At 37.5% G+C, this 23,844-nt stretch overlaps 1 protein-coding gene and 1 long non-coding RNA gene across 2 annotated transcripts in view; both read left to right on the forward strand.

Annotated features, from left to right (window-relative positions):
* Window positions 1-6,796: 6,796 nt before the first annotated feature.
* Window positions 6,797-23,844, forward strand: part of LOC149539451 (calcium-dependent protein kinase 1-like) — a 64,934-nt gene continuing 47,886 nt past the window's right edge. Inside the window, exon 1 of the mRNA XM_089800701.1 lies at window positions 6,797-7,457. Within this exon, the coding sequence (XP_089656827.1) occupies window positions 6,833-7,457 (625 nt within the window). The 5' untranslated portion in view covers window positions 6,797-6,832. The remainder of the gene's footprint in view (window positions 7,458-23,844) is intronic.
* Window positions 9,938-10,386, forward strand: LOC149539452 (uncharacterized). Its single transcript, XR_016356235.1, has 2 exons — window positions 9,938-10,170; window positions 10,275-10,386. It is a non-coding gene; the product is annotated as an uncharacterized LOC149539452 (long non-coding RNA).

Consider the following 23,844-nt stretch of genomic DNA (forward strand, 5'->3'; position numbering starts at 1 on the left):
GCACTAAACGTTGTTTTAATTCTTGCAAATTCTCTAGACTGTCTCAAATCTGCTTATGTTGATTCTAATCATCCAAGTAATGTTTCCTTAGTGAAATCCTTAGTGCAGGGCATCACTAGCTGTATCATCTGAGCTATTGGCTTGAATGGGGGTGTCAAACTTTTCAAGATCTTCCACATGACTTCATCATCTTCCTTGGTTCCACCATGAGACCAAATACCTGCAACCATTTCTGATATTTTGCCAATATAACTTCTTACACATTCATCTTCCATCATCCTAGCATCTTGAAATGTGCATATCCCATTATGTAATCTCATTCTTTTTTCATGATCATCACCTTCAAAAGTAGATTCTAATGCTTTCCAAATTTCATGAGATGTTATAAGTGACTTTACTTGATTGTATTCATTCTCTAGAAGAGTTGTCAGTAGGGTTTCTCTTGCTTTAATGTTACACATGAATATATCTCTCTCTTCTTCACTGCATCCTTCAAGCTATTCTTCTTTAACGATTGTCTTTTGCCTTTTTGTCAAGATCCAATATCCTGGACCCATCCATAATAGATGAGTTTTCATCTTTTTCCAACTATCACAGTTAGCCCCATAGAATCTTGGACTATCCTTCCTGAACATATTCACCATTGATCTCCCAAAGTTGTTAAGCTTATCCTTCAAGAGACCTGAAGCTCTGATACCAATTGTTGGAATATATAGTCCACTGATATAACGGAGAGGGGGGGGGAGGTGAATTAGTTATCCAACTAATATCATAATTAACAACCTTAAACAATCTTAACCATATGAGTAATATAAACTAAAACCATAACAAGATATTGATACACAATAACACCAGATATGTTAACTAGGGAAACCCTTGATTAGAGGGAAAAACCCCGTGGGGATGGCACCCACAAGATGATTTACTCATATAAATATTCCTTGTCAAAGGATAGACCTTGTTAGGAGTCTGTTACAACATTTAGTACATATGAGTCCCTATTAGGAGACTTTGAATCCTTGTTAGGAGATTCCAACCCTGATAGGAGTTGTGGAAGATAGCTGGACCCACTGCCCAAATAACTTCAAGGGCGAGACCAATGAACCCACTATCCAAATGATCTTTGCATTATTACTTGCAGAATAGTAGAACTGAAATGTACTTTGTTCCTCTATCTCAATCCTGTCAACCAAATTTCTACTCCTTCAGATCTTGTAACCAGATCTCAAATCTCACATCCAATAATCCCTTGGATCGCTTTCACACATTCAATAAGCACTCTGCTGCTTTTCGCACTTCGTACTTCTTCAACGATCTCAATACTCAACATATATTGTACAATCAAGAAAAACATCTTTCCTTTATACCATATCTTCATAATAATTCCTTGAGTTGGCCTTGAGGCTTTCCTAATTAATTAAAATTAGATAATTAACTAAATACAATCACAATGGCATTGTTGGCTCACAGTCTACACAAAACTTCACACGTGCAATACTAAGGCTTGTGCACTTGCTAACATCATCATCTAACTATCCTCTATCACTGCCTGACTGTACATCTCTTCATAGATCCCAGATGCAAGATAGACAACAAACATCAGGAACTACTTTCCCAATTCTATGTCTTCAAACTTCTTTCTATAAATCAGGTACAACTTTCGTACATCTTCGACTCAGACTCTGTGCACTTAACCACGTCATCAGGATACTGTGCCATACATGTCCATAACTACGCACGACTAGAAAATCAAACCATTGTCCATACCATCAAGAGCTTTGTCTGATACTCAATCAGTTTTTATAGAAATAATGCTATGTTGACATCAATGACAAACACAGTCATGAATGCAACATATCAATACTCTCAAATGATCAGGGTACTCCCCCAATGTAGTATCATCAACATTCATAATAACATGACATTCACTATATCTTCAATGCTGTAACTCAGTTCCTAAATGACTCAGCATACTTTGTTTACTTGGCTCATGAGTGACTCGACATTAACTATTTGCTTGAAACATACTGGTGCTCGACACTGACTATGCCTATTACTTGACATGTATTGTCTGACAACTTATACTCGACATGCTTTGATCACTCGGCTCACACTGATTGCTCAACTTGCTCTTATCACTTGGTTTGTACTATAATTTTGTTGAATAATGACTAAGTATTTTGTCACTGCCTTGTCAAAACCAATATGAGATTAACATATGTCTAATGTCATCTAGTCCTCCCACTTTAAGCTTAAATTTAACACCTCAATGATCATAAGATTGTTTAGTGCGAAAATGCTCCTGATGTTGGCCTTATTTAAAATTGTCAACTTGTTTCATGAGGTTGAGTATAAAAGTAAGTCTTACCCTCCTCATTTGTAACATCTCTTAATTACAATTCACATTAAATGATTCAATTCCAATTGAGCAAGTAAATATGCATAAGGTAGTGAAAAAGATGTCAAATATTTAGGTGTTGAAATATTCAAGTTGGAATTTATGATTAAATTTATGTGTCTCCTCCATGAGTGAAGACATGCATGAGCTCCTACCTAACAACATTAACCTTCCAAAAGGCTTCAAGGCAAGAAGGTTGATAACAAAGTTATAACATTATCAATTATGCATCTCCTTAAAGTTTTTAGTCTATGCCTCATAAAAGCTACGTTCTACTTCTAATCATCATTGCTATAAGGGATCCCACTTGGGGTTTGACTTGGACAATCCAACTCTCTCTCTCTCTCTCTCTCTCTCTCTCTCTCTCTCTCTCTCTCTCTCTCTCTCTCTCTCTCTCTCTCTCTCTATCATGCACGCACGTATACATGACTCATTTTTGACAATTTTAGATTACAGATTCATCAAGTGCAAACCGAAACAAGTAGATCTAGATTTTGAAGAAGCAAAAAGCTATGATCACTATCGATTAGCCACAATGTTTGACACGTTTTTGATGAACTTTCAAGGAATTGATATGTATGGCATCCTAATTCAAAACCCATTCACAAAATTTGCTTCAAGTGTCTTTGGGTTAGTGGTGTCTAGCTATATAAATTGATACTCTTAGGCTCAAATTGTAGACAAAGGTTCTTTTTGGAACTCCATTTAAAGATTTGTCTTTAGAATTTGTATATATGTTTTGTAGCTTATTATTTGTACTGATTATATTGAAATTTGTATATCTAACCTAGTTTTTGCATTCTAATTTCTATTGTATCTAATAAATCAAATAAAAAAAGATAATCAAAACTACATTACCCACTCTTCCAAATAGGAAAAGTTTTGCCTTCACTATCCCTTAATAATAATAGATGAAAATAGTTTCTAATTTGTACTCTTAAACTAGATCTCACCACTTTCCACCACTACAACTAATACAAATCAAAATTAATTAAAAAAATATAAAATAATAGAAATTAAAATCTAAAAAAAGGATATCTTTAACCAAAATATATATATATATATATATATATATATATATATATATATATATATATATATATATATATATATCGTGGGCTATATATTAGGCTCACCCAAATCATGAGAAGCTGAAGTCAATGAAGTGATATTTGACATACTATTCAAGGAAATCCATGAGTAAAATGTGGAGGGTGGGACCGTTTTACTGAGTAAAAAGAACATGAACAAAGAAAGTAGAAAAGAGTATAATCAACTGATTAAAAAGAAGAAAGAAGAGTATGTGAACAAGAGAAGAATAGAGTTGATTAATCTTGGTAAAAACAACCCCAGAAAATTTTGGAAAGAGCTTCAGCAGAGAAAAACTCAGATATTGAATAACATAACAGGAACCAAATGGCTGGAATATGCCAAGACTCTCTACGAATGTGATCTAAGAGAGCATAGTACCATGGAAACAGAGACTACAGGGGAGTTATTCAGTGAAAATGATATTATTCAAGGCATCAGGAGGTTAGCTGCTGGTAAAGCGCAAGATATAGATGGGCTACAAGCGGAATACTTAAAAGGGGGTGCTGAAATCCTCACACCACACATCACTAAGATTTTCAACAGTGTCAATAGAGAAGATTTCCCTGTAAAATGGACTACAAGTGTGGTGATCCCACTCCACAAAAGTGGAGATATAAACAATCCTTCTAATTACCGAACCATCATGATCAATCCACTATTTGGCAAGTTATTTGGTAGTTTGGTAGAACAAAAAATCAGCAACTGGGCTGAAACGGAAGGCAAACGTGCAAAAGGGCAAGCATGCTTTAGACCAAAACACTCTACTATAGATCACGACATCACTCTCAGGCATTTGATAGAGAAAGTTTGGGACACTCCGGGGAACGAGGCTTTTTGTTGTTTCGTGGACTTTAAAAAAGCTTTCGACGCAGTGCCACGTAATAAACTATGGGATAGAATGGTAGAGCTGGATGTCCCTAAAGAACTTAGGTCAGCGGTTTACAGATTATATGAGCAGGTCAAAGCTAAAATCAGAACGACAGAAGGGATATCAGAAGATTTTGACAGCAACATCGGGGTTAAGCAAGGGTGTCGCTTTCTCCAACACTATTCAAGCTCTATATTGACAAGTTAGAAGAGTGGATAAACAAGACCAATGGTGAGGGGGTGCAGCTGGCCCACTTCGTGATAAGATTGCTCTTATATGTAGATGATCTCATAATTCTTGCTAGAACAACTAAAGGTTTGAAAGAGCACTTGAAAGCACTAGAATTTTTTTGCCATGATGTAGGAATGCAAGTTAACACTAGCAAAACCAAAATTATGATCTTCTCACTAAAGAAGAATAGGGGCATACAAGACAAGTTTCTGTTTGAAAATAGCCCCCTTGAGATTGTGGAAGAGTACAAATACTTGGGCATCGATTTTCATAACAAACTCAACTGGGATACTTGTAGATCGAAAAGGATCCAAGGGGGCTGGAAGGCATTATACTCTTTACAAAACAAGTGCAGGAACGCAGAATTATGGGATTGGACGACCATGAAAACTCTGTTTGATTTGCTAGTCACTCCGGTTATTCTATACGGATGTGAAGTGTGGGGCGGTAGTATGTCCAAACAGAAATGGCGGCAAGTAGAAAGAATTCAAAAACACTTTATCACATGCAATCTTAAAGTCAAGACCACAGTTCCGTATGAAATCCTTTTGGCGGAGGTGGGTTCCTTTCCATTAGAAGCCGTCGCATTGATCCGAATGCTAAGCTATTTAAAGAAAACCCAAGGTCTAGAAACACATCGTTGGCCCAAGTTGGTAATAGAGGAAAAACTTGTGAGGCAGAAAAGCACATGGATGAAACAAAATGACAAATGGATGCAAAAATGGGATATCAACATCCAAGCTTGCCCGGATAACATTAAAGAAATAAAAAAGTTTGTCAATGAAAAATTTCGCAATATTCTGTGGACAAGACACATAGGGAGGAAAAAATCTTATTACATTAAATAATTTAATCCCACTTCTAGTCATGATGAAAAGGCCTGTATAAGGGCACCTATTAACTGGAAAGCAAAAATGTTGATGACACAAATTAGAACTAGTTCACATCAGCTGCGATGTGAAACTGGTAGATGGCAAGTTCCAAACGAAGAGTGGGCAGACAGAACATGTTTATTCTGCAATATGGGAACAGTGGAGACAGAGCAACACTTTGTCATGGAATGCTTGGCTTACAACGACATCAGATCTGATTATACAAAAATTCTGCAGAACAAGGACTTCAACTATTTATTTGAGAAAGATCAAGTGAAGAGAACAGCGGAGTTGATTATCAAAATTCAGAGAAGAAGAAACAAGTTAACCAAAACTTTGCAACTGACTAGTTTGGCTCCTGACTCGAGAGGACGATTGCATGGGTCCCATAGACTACTTTAGTTTCGTGGACGTCATTAAAATCTATCATATCATATCATATCACTCAAGAAAGGTGTTAAAGAAAATTCCTTCAAGATTTAGGAAAAAATGAATTAAACATGTTTTATTCCAATCTTAGGACTGATAAAATCAGCATCAGTGGACAAGGAATTTATTTGATCCCAAACTTTGCCCTTCAATGGAAGCAATTAAATTCAAAAGCCAAGATTAAGAGAATGGTATTCGTTGCCAGCGTGCAAGAAACGCACCAAAAATAGAGGAAACAGGTTGATCAAATGAGGAAGATGTTAAGACCATGACAAAATTTTAACAGTAATGAATCTCCAGGTGCCGTTCCGCTTGTTTACGGGGACACAATTTAAACAGTTATTAATCTCCACGAGCTATTTTGATTGTTTACGGGGGACCCGTTTATGGGTAAACATTGAATGACGCCGTACCCTGTTCAAGAGTGAAAAAGCGAAGGAAAAAGGCGTTCATATTGCCTCTTCCAATTAGAGATGGAAGAACTTCCAAAAAAAATTCGGGAATCGTTTCTCCTCCCTCAACTTTAGTTTGTGCAGACCGTATCATATACTCCCATTCGCGTGAGCCCGAATCTGTGCTAGATCCACAAGAACATATATACTCAACACAAGTGGGGTAGTTGCCTCTAGCCTGTGCCTTTTTTCCTTAAGTGTTTGTAGACATATGCCTAACAATCAATTTCGGCTTCTATCATACTGCTCTGAACTCTCGAGATCAATTATAGTCTATTGCATTACGGGGATCCGTAGGTTTCTGCAGTGAATAAATATCCCCCGCGTCAACATCTTTCAAAAGAGTTTATCCAGGTCATCTGCATCTCAACGTTAAAAACATTTTCGAAGCTAAACAGCGATGTTCACCATAGAAATGCACTTATAAAGCAATCTATGTGCATGAAAATCGCTTGAGGATCACCAAATTGTATTGGTTATTTTTAGAAAAATGGGGAACTGTAATGGCCGTTACGAACGTCCAGAAACCCCCGGGACTGGAATTCGTGTTAGCCCTCCCAAAGCTTCTCCTAAGCCTCCCGCCAATGCACCAGAGTCAAGTGAGATAGGATCAGTCCTAGGGCGGCCTATGGAGGATGTGAAGTCAATTTACTCTATTGGCAAGGAATTAGGCAGAGGGCAATTTGGGGTCACTTATCTGTGCACACACAAACAGTCCCATAAAACATTTGCTTGCAAATCGATTGCAAAGAGGAAATTGAGGACCAAAGACGACATCGAAGATGTGAGGAGAGAGGTCCAGATCATGTATCATTTGACTGGGCAGCCTAATATAGTGGAACTGCAAGGTGCTTATGAGGACAAACAGTCAGTAAACTTGGTCATGGAGCTCTGCGCTGGTGGGGAACTTTTCGATAGAATTATTGCCAAGGGGCATTATAGTGAGAGAGCCGCCGCTTCGGTGTGTAGGACTATGGTCAAGGTGGTGCACACTTGCCATTCTATGGGTGTTATTCACAGGGACCTCAAGCCAGAGAATTTCCTTTTTCTCAGCAAGGATGAGAATTCTTCCCTCAAGGCTACTGATTTCGGACTTTCAGTTTTTTTCAAGCCCGGTAAGGACCAATTAATTTCATTTAATGCATTGTTCACTCTAAGGAGTTACTGCGTTGAGTTTTCTTTGTCGATTGTTTTTAATGTTTTTGTTTGAAACGAAATATTTTTTTAATTCTATTGTTCGAATTTGAAATTTGTGTCCACAAGATTAAAACAGAACTTGGGGTATGCGATCACAAGTTCACACTTCACACACATATATTCACCAGTCCCCTCCGCACCCCGCTCCCTCCATCCCTCTCTCCCTCTCTTGGATGATTTTTCTGTCTCTCCCTATATCTGATTAGATAATCTCTTAGTCTCTGTCTCTGTCTCTATATATCTGTCCATCTTTATTGATTAGATAAAGTGCTGTATGGAGTGAGCTTCGGCGTGGATGTCACAAGCAAAGAGTATCTCTTTTGTCGAGTTCACCTTTACTGTGGAGTAAACCATGCTAACACCAAGCTTACTAAGATTTTATAAAATTCTGTTTTGAAATGATCCTCAGCTTGGCCAAGACAACCAAAGAGTATCTATACTGTCAAATGAGCCAACTGTTGGAGTACATCACGCACAATGTTTTTTTAACATGGGGCATCCCCACGACCTAAGCCCATTAATGACCAGCGGCTGGTACCCCATGGGCGCAGAGCGGCCATGTGCAAGCCACACTCACCATTGAACCCGGAGGTGGAATCGAACCCGAGACCATGGGTTAACTCACGACTTCAAGCCTATCCATCTACTGTGCGTGCCCAATGTTACACTCAGAGAGATTAATTTTTTTGATTTACCCAGTTTCAACACTTTGTCAGGTCTCTTGGGGTTTTGAACCTAGGGTTCTCAATTAAAAGCCCCAATATTTTACCTCTTGCTGGAGCTCTTCTACATTAATAATAGAAAGTATGTACTTTGTATCATGTATAATTATGCCAGAACCAGCTAAAGACCAGACATCCAACTACAAAGCCATCATATCTACAAACAACATTTTCAAGAATTCACAGAGAAAAAATATTCCATAAAAAAATATTTTAAAATACTTCATTACAAAATACACAATGCTTAGAAAGAACGAAAGAAACAAAAGAAGACCAAAGTTTCATTTGAAGAAGCTGAAAAAATATGACCACAAAAGGTAAGATTTCATTCATACAAGCTTCTAAAACATGAATTTACCCTAAACTCAAACACCCCACAGAATTGCGTTTCATGGAATTGTTTCTTGAACTTTATTTTCCTTCTTAATCTGTTAATACTTAAAACCGTCTGATCTAAAATAATAAAATTCTAAAAACAACTATAAATAGCTATGTGAGGGAAGGACTCCACACTTCAATGGAACAGACAGGAATGGTCAAACAGCATATTTAAGCCCATGACACTAGACCTAAATGACAGTATTTCTGTGACATTAACCACAAAAATATGTCATAAAATCTGCATACAGAATAGGGCTGATATATTAAACCTCCTTGTTAGCCATGGCAACATCTTTGCAGTCACCTTAAGGAGGCTCCTCTCCGTGCATTTTTTTTTTTTTGATAATTTAAATAGGCTCTATTGGGGCCCTAACTATTCAGAATGGAGGCTACTCCCTTGAAACACATATTTAGACCGACTTAACTCCATTGCAAAGAGAGAACTGATAGATGAGTGGACATTTTGGATGCGAGGAGGGAGGTTCAGATGATATACCATTTAATTGCGCATCCCAATTTGGTCGAGCTGCAAGGTTCTTATAAGGACAGGCATTCTGTGAACTTGGGCATGAAGTTCTGTTTTATGGGGAGCTTTTTAATGATACTCTTGGCAAGAGGCATTACAACGAGAGAAGTACCACTTGTTTGCATACAACTATCCACATCTTTGTGTATGACTATTCACATCTTTGTTTATAGCTACAATAAAGTTGGTGAATGCAATGGGTGTTAACCACAAGACTTGAAAGCAGAGAACTTTCTTTTGCTTGGCAAAGATGAGAATTCCTTTGGAAGGTCTCTAATTCTGGACTTTCAGTTCTCTTTGAGCCTGGTAAGGCCAATTTCCATTAAGCTATTGCTTACACATCTTTGAGGGTTTTTTAATTTAAAAAAAAAAGATTATGCTAAATGTTTAACTTGAAATTGAAACTGATCTTGTTTATGCTCATTAGATTGTAACAGCTGATGTGTCCATAAATGTCAGGTTGCACTTTAACAGTGGAAAATGTGCAAATGTTTTGGTTGAACCAGTCATGGAATGTTCAAAATCAAGATATTCAAATACAGAGCTCCTATTAGATTCTCAATAGTCCTTGTTGCTTAATAATCAACTCTAATCCTTTCAGGATGCCATATATATTTCCAATTCTTTTCTTCTGATGCAATTGGCCTTTATGGTATTGTGTTTGGTGATTTCAGATTGGTATATTTTCTGATCAATACAAGTGAATATGAACATTGATGGAAAGTAGCACTCCGCAATTAGGATGCCATTGTTGAGGACAGAGACTGAAGGCCGTCCTTGTCTGACAGCAGTTAATGCTGCATTTACTCTTCTCCTTTCCTTCATTGTTAGGAATAGGTTTTGTGATGGGTTCGAAATTACCTGGTAATGCGATCACAGCTCTGCAACCTGCAAGTGAGAGACCTAGGGTCAGAGCCTTCAAGCAAGCACTCAGTGACAAGGTCTCGGTGCCATCCGGAGCGAAGTTCGAACACCATGGCGCTGGAGGAACCAGTGATAGAGGTAAGGATTCCTCAACCACTGCTTGTATCATCAGACCTAATAAATAAATGGTCTTGGCTATTGAGGCGGAGAAGAACTCAGGAATTCTGCCATGTTTCTTGCAGCCCAAGGCATTAACAAAGATCCTTCAAGAACTCACCCTAATGAGTGGATTCATAACATTTGGGGCAAAAAATTTGGTTTCCATTTCTTGTATTTTTGTATGATTCAAAAAGGGTTATTAATGTGATCAGATTTCCACAACCCATAATAGTTATGATACTTAGTTTCTGGATTAGATTGTGTAAAAAGTTTTGCCATCAACATTTCGAATCACACTACGTGATCCATCATCAGGATGAGAGAGCAAGAGATGTAAAATAATTAGGTTTGTTTTTTATATTCTTTGTTAACCCTCATTCTCAGAAAGATTCAAAGAAGTTATCAATAAACAGTTTTGGAAAACAGGTTCTTGTTTTATGGCAATGCTGTGGTCATCTTAAGCCATTGATGCTGAGATTTTGGTCATCTCTAGCCCTCTCTGGATTAATGTTGGATTAATGTTGTCAATCTTCTTCCTTTTCTGTGGAATTAATTCCTCAAGCCCTTGAGCCGATTGGAACTGTCTTGAGGGTTGACGAAACTGATAGCTTTCTTCCACATACGGATGCTAGAGTTTTCATCAGGATCAACCCAGTGTGGGATTTTCCTAAAGAGATTGTGTTTAATTTATGTGATCAACCCTATTCGTTTCCTATTTCATTTCTGGATGGTTTGATTTCTTGCTTCCTCTGCATAAGAGAGGGCCACATGAGGCATGATTGCTCTCTCCTTAAAAGGAAAATCCCTTCTTTGCCCAAAACTAAGACTAATAAAAAGGAGGGTGCCATCTCTCTGCCTCAGCAGACTAACCTGTCGGATGGTTCATCTCAACAGTTGAAAAACTCTCAAAATCTTGATGTCTCTTCTCCTGCTACCTCCTAAGTTCTTTGTGCTTCTGTGGGCTCGCTAAAGGCAGTCTTCAATAGTAATTCTGCCCCTCCTTCACCTGTTGATTCAAACTTTGCTGTCTTGGATTCTCTCCACCATGTCAAAGACATTAATTTTGGCCTGGAACCCTAGAATCCTAAACCGAGGCACAAGACTTACAATGCTCAACAAATTGTTCTTGAAAAAATCAAGACTTTCAGGTCACAAATTCAGGAATCAGGGCTCTCTGCCTCCAAGCCCTCTTTCTTCTAACCCTAAAATTGTCCTGCCCCCACATGTCTCCCATTTAGGAATGAATGTTGACTTGGTGTGCAGGATGTGGTGACTCTTGTGAGGTTATTAAGGAAGCAGATGCTTCTCAAAGGGGGTTGGATGCTATCAAAGAAGCTTATGACCATGAAGACAGATTTAGTAATTTCACCATTATTGGCATCCCTGCTCCTCCACCATTGCCTGCCCCCTAGTTCACGTCATACATTGCTTCCGAGGGGGTTGGATGCTATTAAAGAAGCTTATGACCATGAAGACAGATTTAGTAATTTCACCATTATTGGCATCCCTGCTCCTCCACCATTGTCTGCCCCCTAGTTCACGTCATACATTGCTTCCGAGGAGTGGCCCAATTGTTCAGAAGAACATCCTCCCCCTCCCTGCAAATGAAAGGTGAGGTGAGTGAGCCCTATCAGGTTGTAGGATCAAAAGGTTCTGAAGAGGGAGAGCTCAAGTAGTCTGGTCTACCTCTTCTTGTTTATGAGGAGGATGAGCAAGATATGTTTATTTTCAATGCTAGGAAGAAGAACAATTAGCGTAGAATTGGTAGGTTGGATAAGGAAAGGGGGAGATAGTTGAAGAACAGCAGATTGAAGGTAATGAGCCCATTATCAGGAAGAAGAGAGTCTGACCTCCCAACACTGTCTCCAGTATTAAACCCTTGAAATCCAAAAGAGGAAATTTCCTAGTTGTTTTAAGAGCTTCCAAGCTCCAACGGAAACTGACTCAATGCTTTTAATGAAAGTCAAGTGTGCTTCTTGGAATGTCAAGGTTTAGAAACCCCAGACATAAAATACATCATTAAGAGGTTTCTTAAGATGTAGGAAGGCATTGACTTTCTCCTTTTGCGAGAAATTAAGGCGATTGAGTTCTCCATAATTTTTTTTCTTTGAAATGCATTTGGTAGGGTGCAAAGGCCTTTTGTACTAATCATTTCAAGGGTAAGGGAGCTTCTTCTATATTGGTAGGCCCAAGATGGCATGAATTGATCTCAGATTGGGGTTACTCCCCTTGCATAGAGTAGTGTGGGTGATACAAAACTACAATGATATAGATTTTGGTATCTGCTCGTTGTATGCATCCAATAGCCACTATGAAAGGATTGAGCTGTGGAAGTGGATGTGCAGCATGAAGGATATCCCGTGGATTGTTGCAGGTGATTTTAACATGATGGAGAATCCTGAAGATAAGATGAGAGGTTCTAAAGTTTGAATGGAGAGGTAATGAAAGATACTTTGGTCCAAATAGGTTTAGCAAACTTAATCTATTTGATCCTCTCCCTGGATAGAAAGCAAAGGGTATATGGCAGACTTGATCAAACTATAATAACCCGATTTGGTTATAGCTCAAACAAACATCAATTTCCTGTTAATCACTACATACAATTTGCAGTACGCTCCTCAATAGAAATGACATCTCAGCTCTTAAAAATCTGAATGCAGGTCTCCAAATTTCCAATGCAGATCCTCCAAACAGACGCACAGGCTTCCAGAATATGTATGGCTATAATCTCCAAACCTCATATGAATTTTGGCAGCTCCAAATTACTCCTCACAATACTTACGATGGGCAGATTGAATCTCCAGTGGCTGGCAAACTTGGATGCAGCTCCCTGTTATTGCAATCGCTGCCTTCTATACTGCAAGTGGCCTTAAATACTTCCAACGCAGGCCTGAAACTCTCAATGCAGGGCAGAAAATCCAATTGCTGGCCCTCCAATTCCTGATCGCAGGTCAATTATAATGGACGCTGACCCCCAGTTTGGTGATCACAGGCGTAAATATAAGTCCAAATGCTGCAACCAGTAACTGTCGCAGGCCCTCTAGAGTGCACAATAATTCCTCAGATTAGATCACAGGTACTTTATGTCTTCAACAGTCAATCTGTCTCCTCAAATCATTCAATTCTCCAAACAAAATTTGGCTCCTCAGACATAGTGTATACAATAGAGAAGCAAATACAAACTGTTTGCATACAATTCCTGGAATAATCTACAGACTCAAATAACCCTTAGTGATATATCAAGAGCAAATAAGAATTCAATGGATTCAATCTCTCAACACAATTGTATCCTCCAAAGCCACAACATGTATAAAAATGGAGAGTCAACCCAAATTCAGAATTAAATCACTATACCTCAACAGTGATTCAAAATACCTTTCAGCTTCAAAACCCTTATACTTCAGCAAGGGCATAAAATCAACCACAGGAAACTCTTCACAAGTAACAAAATCAAAATAGATAATCAGATGCTTTTCTCATCAAATGGGGCTCATATTTATAATCTCCAAATGGCACAAGTTTCGCAAACGTAACTCCACTTAAGAGGCTTCCTCAACACAACATCATTTTAAAAACATTTAAATATAATAAATGCCATATAATAATGTAGACTTAATAATTATTTTAATAAAATGAAATTGTGCAGTAAATAACTCCATCCACTCCAAGCGGTGACCAACTGCCAGTGCCACCACCTACACTGCCAAATATGGCAACTGCCCAAAGTTGACTGTAACTCTACAATCGAGACCCCCCAAATCACCTTGTTAGCTCACGAGGGTTGCTATAATGAAGTGATTCAATCAAATGCAGAGAGTTGCCAAAAATGCGGACATTACACAAGCTTCCAAAAAGGGGATAGGAGGATCTATTGCAGTTGAACAAATTTTATGTCCACAAAGACTCCTTTAGCTTCAAGACGGATGAAGATGGGATAAGTGTCAAGGTCCTCCCTTACACTCTATCCAACCATCATCCTATCCTTTTCTCTATCTTTCAATTGCGTAGGCCCTCTCTTCCTATTAAATGCCATAAGGCCTTTGCCCTTAATACGTCTCTTCTTGAGATGAGGACACTAAGATTGCTATTCAAATGATTCAGTGGTATAATAGTGCTATAGTGAAGCATTGTAGTGCTGTTGAGAAATGAGTGCAATGTACGATTAGTTGGAATACTATGTTTCAAGTTTCGGGCAAGAAAAGAGTCAAGGACTTTATGAGAGAAGAAGCATTTCTGCATTCCCTTTTTTGTGAATCTTAACTTGAAAGCAATGTGGGAGCAAGTCCTGGACAAAATTGAGGGGAAGCTGAACAAATGGAATAATAGGTTCCTTTCCCTAGTGGAGAGATTGCAAGTCTGTTAGAAGATACTACTCTTTGGCTAGACTTTCAACCAATCTTTGATCAACTATATCCAAAAATTCATTAGAGTGTGGTACAAAAGTTGGGGCAACAAAAAGAGGCATGTAGTTAGATGGGATTGGTCCATCAAGAGTAAAGATTAGGGTGGTTTGGGCTTGAAGGACCTGCAATGGCAAAGCATTTCTCTGGTAGTCAAATGGGTTTCCAAAGCCACACAAGTTAATGAACCATGGAAGGTTTTGATTAGGAGCAATATCCATAGGGCTACATTCTCCCATGCAATAACTCGGAAAAGATTGCATATAAATGGTCTCCCATCCTGTAAGATAAAGCCAAGATTTGCAGGTTCAAATGTTTTTCAATCTATTTGGAAGAGTTGGGAGGAATTTAGGCATTTTGTCTTAGGAGATGGTATTTTTGATCAAAACAATAATATATGTGTGGAGAAATCTACATGGTAGAACCTCAACAATGAGGACAAGCTTCTTTTGTTGCTCCAAGGATGCTTTGCAAGGAAGTGAGATTGCTTGGGCATCAATTCTTTCTGTGATATTGTCTACGATCAATTGGAAAAGATTGCGTATAAATGGTTTCCCATCCTGTAAGATAAAGTCGAGATTTGTAGGGTCAAATGTTTTCCAATCTATCTGGAAGAGTTGGGAGGAATTTAGGCATTGTGTCCTAGGAGATGGTATTTTTGATCAAAACAATAATATATGTGGGGAGAAATCTACATGGTAGAACCTCGACAATGAGGACAAGCTTCTTGCTTTGCTCCAGGGATGCTCTGCAAGGAAGTGAGATTGCTTGGGCATCAATTCTTTCTGTGATATTGTCTACGGTTAGTTGGCAAGGGCTTGTGAGTAGATTTAAACTCCCCCTTTCTCACTAGAGGAGTTGTGCCATTCTGAACGAAGCTCAACTGTCTCTTAAACTATCCAAATGCTGTAGTGCTACTGTTGTTAGGTTGTCCATGCTGAAGCGGTCAAATGACACCCCCATTTGTGACACTAAAGCCAAATATGTGTATAGACTTCTTTCTGGTACTAATGGACTCTTTGACCACCTGAACAATAAGTGATGATTTAATTTTGATTACCCCTATTGGAGTAAATGACTTATGAATTATGGTATACCCTTGTTGAACCTAAAATCACGTGCTTCATGTGGCACCTTCTTCTACACAAGTAACTAGTTAAGAAACCAAATGGTGAGCCAAATATCTGCTCTTTTTGCCTTCGTTCTAAGTCCATATCCTATGTCTTTTCTAGGGAAGTTTGGGGTCTATTTGGTCTTTCTTTGAATGACAATTTCTCCCTTTTGAAAGTTATTTTTGGAAAATGCCTAGGAGTTGATAAACATTGCAATACTTTTTGGTCTATTCCTACTCTCCACATTCTTTGGCCAATTTGGAAGCTTAGGAACGGTGATATTTTCAATGGTAGGGCTAGAATCCTTACCAAGTCTCTGCGGAGACTTGTAGCTAGTAACATTTCCTGGTAGGTTTTTATGGTGATGAAATTCAAGGACCAGAAGCTTCTAAAGGTGCTCAATGAATGTGCTGTGTGTTGGCAATTTGTCTAGGATATATAGTATGGAGTTGTCATTTATGGCAACATATACTTAGCATGAAGTGAGTAGAGTATGGAGATACAGTTTTGGCAGTTAGACATAGACAATTGTCTAAGTACTATACAATTTATCTGGTAGCATAGTTAGAATGTGGCAAGCTTCACAGAGGTATTATTGGCATGCACACAGTTACCTAGTGATAGTACAACATGTCAGGATACCGTACCTAAGAACGTGAGGTAGTATAGACAGTATGAACATAGTTATGGTAGTTTTTCCAGTTGTAGTAATGAGTTGACAGAACAGGATAGAGTTAAGGAATGATATATTTTATGTTAAGGAATTATCTTGTTTATCAAAATAATTACTTGACTAATTAAGGACGAGATCCTAGATGTTAACTCTAAGTGGACGAAGTATAATTATGTATTTTGTGATACGTTTGTAAGCATGAAGGCTGACAGTGCCTGATATTATGAAATATCATGGTATAAAGTAAAGTTTTTGAATGCGAAGTTTAGTGTCGTTATTGTGATAAGTGTGCGATTGTTTTGTGATGCAAACTTGATGGTAAAGCAGTATAAAGGCAGAGAATGCTGGTTATCAAAAAGAGACTTACGCTATTCATCGAATGGATATCATCTCTTGCTCTTCTAAAGATTTTGCTCTACAATGTGCAACGAAGATGCAGTTTGATTTTTCAACTTTTTCACTTCAAATTAAACTTTAACTTCTACTACTTCTACCTCTAATTAGGAATGCAAGGAATAATGGACGACTTGGACTTTACTAGATGTAATCTCACTAGCGCCTCCACCTACGTAGTGGAAGCTTCTAAGGACTACACAAATGTTTTTTACATCAATATCCTTTCTCCAATCCCATCATTTGGATGCAAACTAAAGATTGAACATCAATTGAAGTTAAGTGTTTTCATTGGCTTACCACACAAGGCACCCTTACCATCGGCAAGAGGCTAGTGGTTTGGATTTGTTTGAGTCAAACAAGAAGACGTCCACTGCAACTTCCATTCGACTAAACTAATTCAACATGAAAATAAATCTACTCCAAGTGAAAGATTGAGGAAATCATGCAACACTCTTAAACAATAATAAGCAATTCACCATGAAGAACCAACAATAAATTATTAATTACTTTGACAAGCATTATATCAACAATTTGATCAAGTCTCTCCCTTGGCTATCCCATCTACTCTAGCTCTCTTATCTTTCCTCCTAGCTCTAGTGTAATCTCTTTTGATCTCTAAACTAATGAATTACAAATGAGAAGGCCTTGGCCTTTTATAGTAGTTCCATTACAACAAAGGGCCAAGATCGATTCAAGATCAAGGGCCAAGATTTCTTTCCACAAACCCTAATTAGGGTTGCCAAATTTTCAACCAATTACATGAAGGCACCAATTCGTGGGCCACTAATAAAATTACAATAATTTTTGTTGATGTTTAATAGCTTCTATTAGATAAACCTATATATATATAATTATATAAGAGATATAATTTATATATATTTATGTTCATTATATTGAGATAAAAGTTTATTGTTTTATATATATATAAAATTATAACTATGATTAATATAAATTATCTGATTATCGAATAGACATGTTACATGAAGGGACATGTCTATTCATGACCTATGCTCAATATAAATATGAGAGGATGTTGCATTTGAAAAACACATACCAGATACATGGCAGTGCGTACTACATTTGCAGCGATCCCGAAAAATCAACATGGTATCAAAGCCAGGTTGCTGCAAATGTAAGAGAGAATAGAAAAGATGGAATGGAGAAGAATTCATAAATATAGAAAATGTTAAATGCTGCATAATCACCTTTTAATTGTAGAGGAAAGGCATGCTGCCAACATGCGTAGGTGGTTGAAAACAACGCATTGGAATTGAAGAGAATATTTGAACAATGAAAGCCTCTCCATGAAATAATATATTCTTCAAGAATCGAAAGTTGTGGTTAGAAGGTGTCAAATTTCTGAAATGGAGCCATGGCAGAAATAAAAACGTACTAGGGGTCCCATCTTAAAACTATATAGTGTGCCCGCTTCAAGGGCAAGAACCATGTTTGGCCCATATGCGTCGATCAAAGGAGGCCAGTTTGTTGTTGATTCACAGGGTATATGGGGGTCAGTATAATGAGAAGTTGAGCGCTATTTTAACACTGAGATTTCCACATTTGCTTGAAATTCTTTTTCTACAGTGGGTTGATTACGCCAAATATGGGAGGTTGTCTCTTGAGAGATCTCATGTTTTCAACAATGAGGATCCTATAATATGAGGCAACGACCAAGAAATGGGTGGGAACAAATGTTATGATGCACTGTTTTGAAACACAGATGGTGACTGGATGATAAATGTCATTTCATGGGTTGCATGACTCACCCTAAGTACATGCGTCATCCCTCAGAGACTTCAACATAACAACATGGGCTTCAAGATATCGATGAAGTAATCCCACACCAATATCGGTAAAGCCCAAATATATTAAGGGTGATAAAGAACTATAACGTGGGCCAGTTTGAGGTTTGACCACAAATCATCTTGGAGCTTGACATGGGTAGCTGTAGAGGAGCTCGCTGTAAGGAGCATAAAACTGGAAAGTTGTTGTTGCTTTTTAATATCTAAAATTGAATGAGTTGTTGGATCTCCAATCTTTATTACAATCAATCCATGTAGGATTATTGGTTCGTGGATGGGGATCCAATGTTGTGTCAATCTTGCTTCCAGAATATGCAAAACAAAGAAATTGAAGGAAATAGATTATTTAAATCACCAAACAAAAGTCAATCATCGAGCATGACAAAGGCTGCAATTTCATTAAGTCTAGAGAGGAGATATATCGAAACAACATTTAGTGATAATAATGGATTGAAAAGCGAAATTGTTGGCAAAATTGTTAACTCGTGCACGGCAACAACCACATCTTCTACCTACGCATTTGGAGCGACACCCACTGAAAGTGTAATTGGACAAACACCATATTCAAGCGATAGATTTGAAATCCAGAGGAGGAAAACGAAGCTCTCATCGATGCTGAAAGAGGGGACAATCGTTATCTATAGTCAAAGGAGATTATCAAACATTGGGAACATTTGAGTGATAATAATCACGTGCACATATATTGTGAATCAATACTAATTGGAAATGACATAGTGGGTTCCACAATGGGCTCTCAACTATATGTGCGATGTACATTTTGGACTGAAAATTGCATGTCTTCTTTTATTCAGTTGCAGATTATATATGTTAACAAGTACTTGTCAAATTAGTCTGAGTTCCTATGTACACAGGGACGACAGAGAATTGGTTGTACATTATGATGTTTTATTCATTCATCCTTCACTTACATTCAACATTGAATTAAATTTTCATCAGATTAACTACCACTGGATTGCATAATAAGTGAAGGGGATGACATTACTTAATTAAATGTTACTGTTAATTAGAAAGGTGAAGATATGGAAATAAAATATATGAGGATTTTTGTGAAGATATTCATATTTATTATTAAAAAAGGGTGGGGAGGTTGAAATGAAGTCAGTAGTTGAAGAAATATGAGTAGAGGAAAAGAAGTCATCTAGAGGACGTTATCCTTTGACTATGTGAGATAAGTATTTATTTTCCTTGAGTATACAATTATCTATTCATTATAGTCTCTATTTTATATTTCTATATGAGCTATTTGCCTCGATCTTTTTCTCGGAGAATGTTCTTGCAGGGAAAAAGAGGGAGATTGAGATTCAAAGGGAGACTGGCAGCTCATTAAAGGCAACCTTGGACAAAGAGAGGGAGCAGAAAATAAAAATAAAATGCTTCAATCAAACTTTTGATGATCTTGCTTTAGAAGGAGTAGATCTTGTTGAGATGGATTTTTCACTAGTCAGAAACTATAACAGCTGAAGGACTATGATTCATGGGATAAAGTCTCATGTATGTAGGTTGGAAGGCCTTATGCTATCAGGATACCTATTGAACTAGGGAAGCATGACATGACTTGCTACCAAGAGGTTAGAAGGATGATAATAGATTTAGGGGGAGTCTAACAATTCATTGAAGAGAACCTTGTCCTAAGAGGTCAGAAAAGTCGATATAACTAAGAGGGAGCTTTGACACTTTATTAGTAACCTTGACAAGAAGGTCAAAAGTATTCATGGTGACTTTATGTGAACTTTTGATGTCATACGTGTATGAGCCTGTCACCTGTGTACATTATGAGGAAGTGACGACTTTTAAATGATTATCACTTGTATTTGGAGAAATTATTGAAAGGTGATGACCTTACAATAACTTGTATCATGACATGCATTTTGTGTAAATGTTGAAATAAATCATGAAAAGGCTTTATCTTATAAATCAATAACTAGGTGTTAGATGTCATTAATTTGACTATCTACAAGTTGTTTGTATAGAAATATTTTAGGTATTTGGTGAATATCGTGCCTTGATATTTTGAAGGCCATTACCACATTGAGTAGTTGGTGAATATCATTTAGTAGATGTTCTGATAGGCCAATGCTCTGAGTACTTGGTGAATATCATTTGATTGATGTTTTGTTAGGACAATACTCATGTTATCTAATATGATATCAAAAGTGTATTTGGTGAATGTCATGTGTTAACATTCTAATAGGCCAATACCCATATGATATCATATTATGGAAGTCTTCTGATCAAAGACTTCCTTGATGTGTGACTTCCTAATATTACCAATAGTGTAATATATGTCTTGTGCTTATCCTCCCTAGCTAAGAGGGAGTGTTGATGTTTAATAGCTTTTGGCAGATAAACCTATATATATATGATTAATATAAATTATCTGATTATTGAATAAACATGTTCCATGAAGTGACATGTCTATTCATGATCTATGCTCAATATAAATATGAGAGGATGTTGCATTTGAAAAACACATACCAAATGTATGACAATGCTTAGTACATTTGCAGCGATCCCAGAAAATCAATAGTTTTAATAGCCAATGAGAAAATAAGACACTTGGCATGATTTGATTGACTGTGCCTGAAATTGTAATTTTCTAATTGGAGGAGGCAAACAATTGCCAGCTCATCATCCTTTGAAATTTTCTCATGCAATTGACTTGAATCCCTTGCATCTTCATGAACCTGTGAACTTGATCTCTCCTGATTTTCCTTGAAATTGTCCTTATGTAGCTGGATCATCTGTGCTTTCTTGAATTTCCTCTTGATTTTGACTTGAGTTTGCGGGTTGATAGCTTGAACATGAATCTATGCTTCTCACTTAAGTCCCTTAACTTGAGCCATCTCCTTGTCGTATTTGTTCGAAGTTTTGAGGCCTTAATCATCACCTTGCCCTCTAGCTCTCCTTCTTGAATTCACCTTGCAAAACAAAGGAGAAAAGCTTTAAGCTTGTAGAAAAAGTCTGAAAATAAAATCATATCAATAATAAACAAATTTCATCCCAATTTAAAACCATCTATTTTGCAAAGAAGAGGCAAATTTTAATCTTGCCAAAACCATTTATTATTATTATTGTTTTTCATTTCTAATTTTTGTCACTTTCTCATTTGAACATTTTTGGTAGGATGGTTTTGGTGATTAACAAAGGATGATAGTTGGTTGGGGAGATTTTTGAAGATGCGAAATTTTCCTAGGACATGGTGTTAATTTTTTAATCTCATTTGAATGATCCTTGATAATTCCTTGTTCTATTCTTGCTCATGGTTACCCTCGTGTTGTAAAGTGATCTTCCACTGCTAAGATACTTGAAATTGTGAAATTTCTGCAGGAGGAAAATCCTTTGGAAAATTATCAATCTCTTCCCCTCATCGTTCTAATATTGCAATGCTTAAATTGCCACCGAATAAAGGCCTCCTATTGCACTTCGTCTTGCCCAAAGGGGGCATCTTGAGATTTTTGGGAGAAATGAGGATGTAGGGAAGTTTACGAAGGTGCCAAATTTCCCCAAGTGGGAAATTTCGTAAGATGTGAAATTTCCCCAAGAGGGAGATTTCAAAGGATGTGAAATTTCCTCAAGAGCAAGATTTTGGAAGATGTAGAATTTTCCTTGGGAGGAAGATCCTTCGGAAAATTATCAATTCTCTCCCCTCATTGTTCTAAAATTGCAATACTTGAGTTGCCATCGAATAAAGGCCTGAGTTTTGAGATTTTTGGGAGATGAGGAGGTAGGGGAATTTCCAAAGATGGGAAATTTCCCAAAGAGGGAGATCTCGGAAGGTGTGAAATTTTTTAATAGGGAGATCTCGGAAGGTGCAAAATTTTCTCAAGTGCGAAATTTTCAAAGATGCTAAATTTGCCTCCAAAGATGCAAAATTTCCCCACGAGGGAGAATTTCAAAGCTGCAAAATTTCCCCAAGAGGGAGAATTCCGAAGATGCGGAATTTCCCCTAGACAAGGTTTCTCACAAACTTAGTCAAACTTGAAACCCTTCTCTCTTGGAATAAAAGTCCATTGTTCACTTGGACTTATGATACAAAAATTTCTCTAAGTGGCATCATAATGCTTGCACAAACCAGAGACCAAAATTTGCTCACACTTGCCCTAGACTTGGAGTCTCGAAAAAAATGTTGCCAATCAAAACTGTCTAAGACAAAGACTTTTACTTGCTAAACCGAAAAGAGTTGATAGTCTGAAAACCACACAAGTATGAGTTTTGATTATTTCTGTTTATGAGTAATTATTTTATTGGTGAATTCCTACTTATGGATAATGTACCTATTTATGGTTTCTAGTTGATGAATAATGTATAGAAATGATATCATTATATGTGATTCCTATTTGAGCAAAACATGCAATAATACATAACTCTATATGTGTTTGCTATTATTAAATATGGTAGGGCTAATAAGGAATAGAAAGAGGGAGAAAATTTTATGAAGACCCCTTCTAAGTCTGCCACCTCATGGTTGTGATAGGTTGTCCCATGAGGCCAAGTGGGTTGCAAGGAGTGCCCTACCCTTGGTCTTAGAAGGGAAGGTTTGTTAAGGGGCTCTAATCATAATTGTTAGGAATTGAGGATATTGTAGGCACTTGGATGAGTTGCTGAGATGTTGTATTGATGATTGGTTTTGTCGTTGATGACAATATATGTTCTTATGTTCACGAGAGTCTTAGTTTCTGTATATCGCAAGCTATTCATCAAATCAGCAAGGGCAGGTTTTGACAAATGTAGATATGTGAGCTTACATTTGTGTAGTAGAATGAGTATAGACATCATGTCTATGTTCGCTATCCTTTCTGTGATGTTTTGGTTGAGTTACATGTTGATTAGTGAAAATTGGTAGCAGACCAGTGTACAAGAAATAATGACAGAGACAATTGCAAGTGTTTTTGTTATATCTTATTGATGAACATGAATTAATGCTAGCGAGCATGGAAGATGGTAGAAGACTTGTTCGTGCACGTATGTTTGGGAGTGTGAGACATTTAGATTTTTCTAGAATGGTCACTAGTGTGTAACTGTTGATGCGAGTTTTGTATCACTTACATAACATATTAGCAATTGAACATTTGATACGGAGTATCAAACATACAATTCCTCTCTTGAAAAGTTATTACTCATGAAGACATAAGCAATAGCTCCAATGTTCCTTACACCGTTGGATACTCGCTCAGTTTTATTGATGTGATTTGCTGATAATCACGTAGGCGGCCTTACGCTATTCATTCAAGGATGACTTGGAATTTGGT

The sequence above is a fragment of the Cupressus sempervirens genome, chromosome 9 (genome assembly GCF_028749045.1).
Source record: "Cupressus sempervirens isolate cs-2001-9-10 chromosome 9, ASM2874904v1, whole genome shotgun sequence".
Lineage (NCBI taxonomy): Eukaryota > Viridiplantae > Streptophyta > Pinopsida > Cupressales > Cupressaceae > Cupressus > Cupressus sempervirens.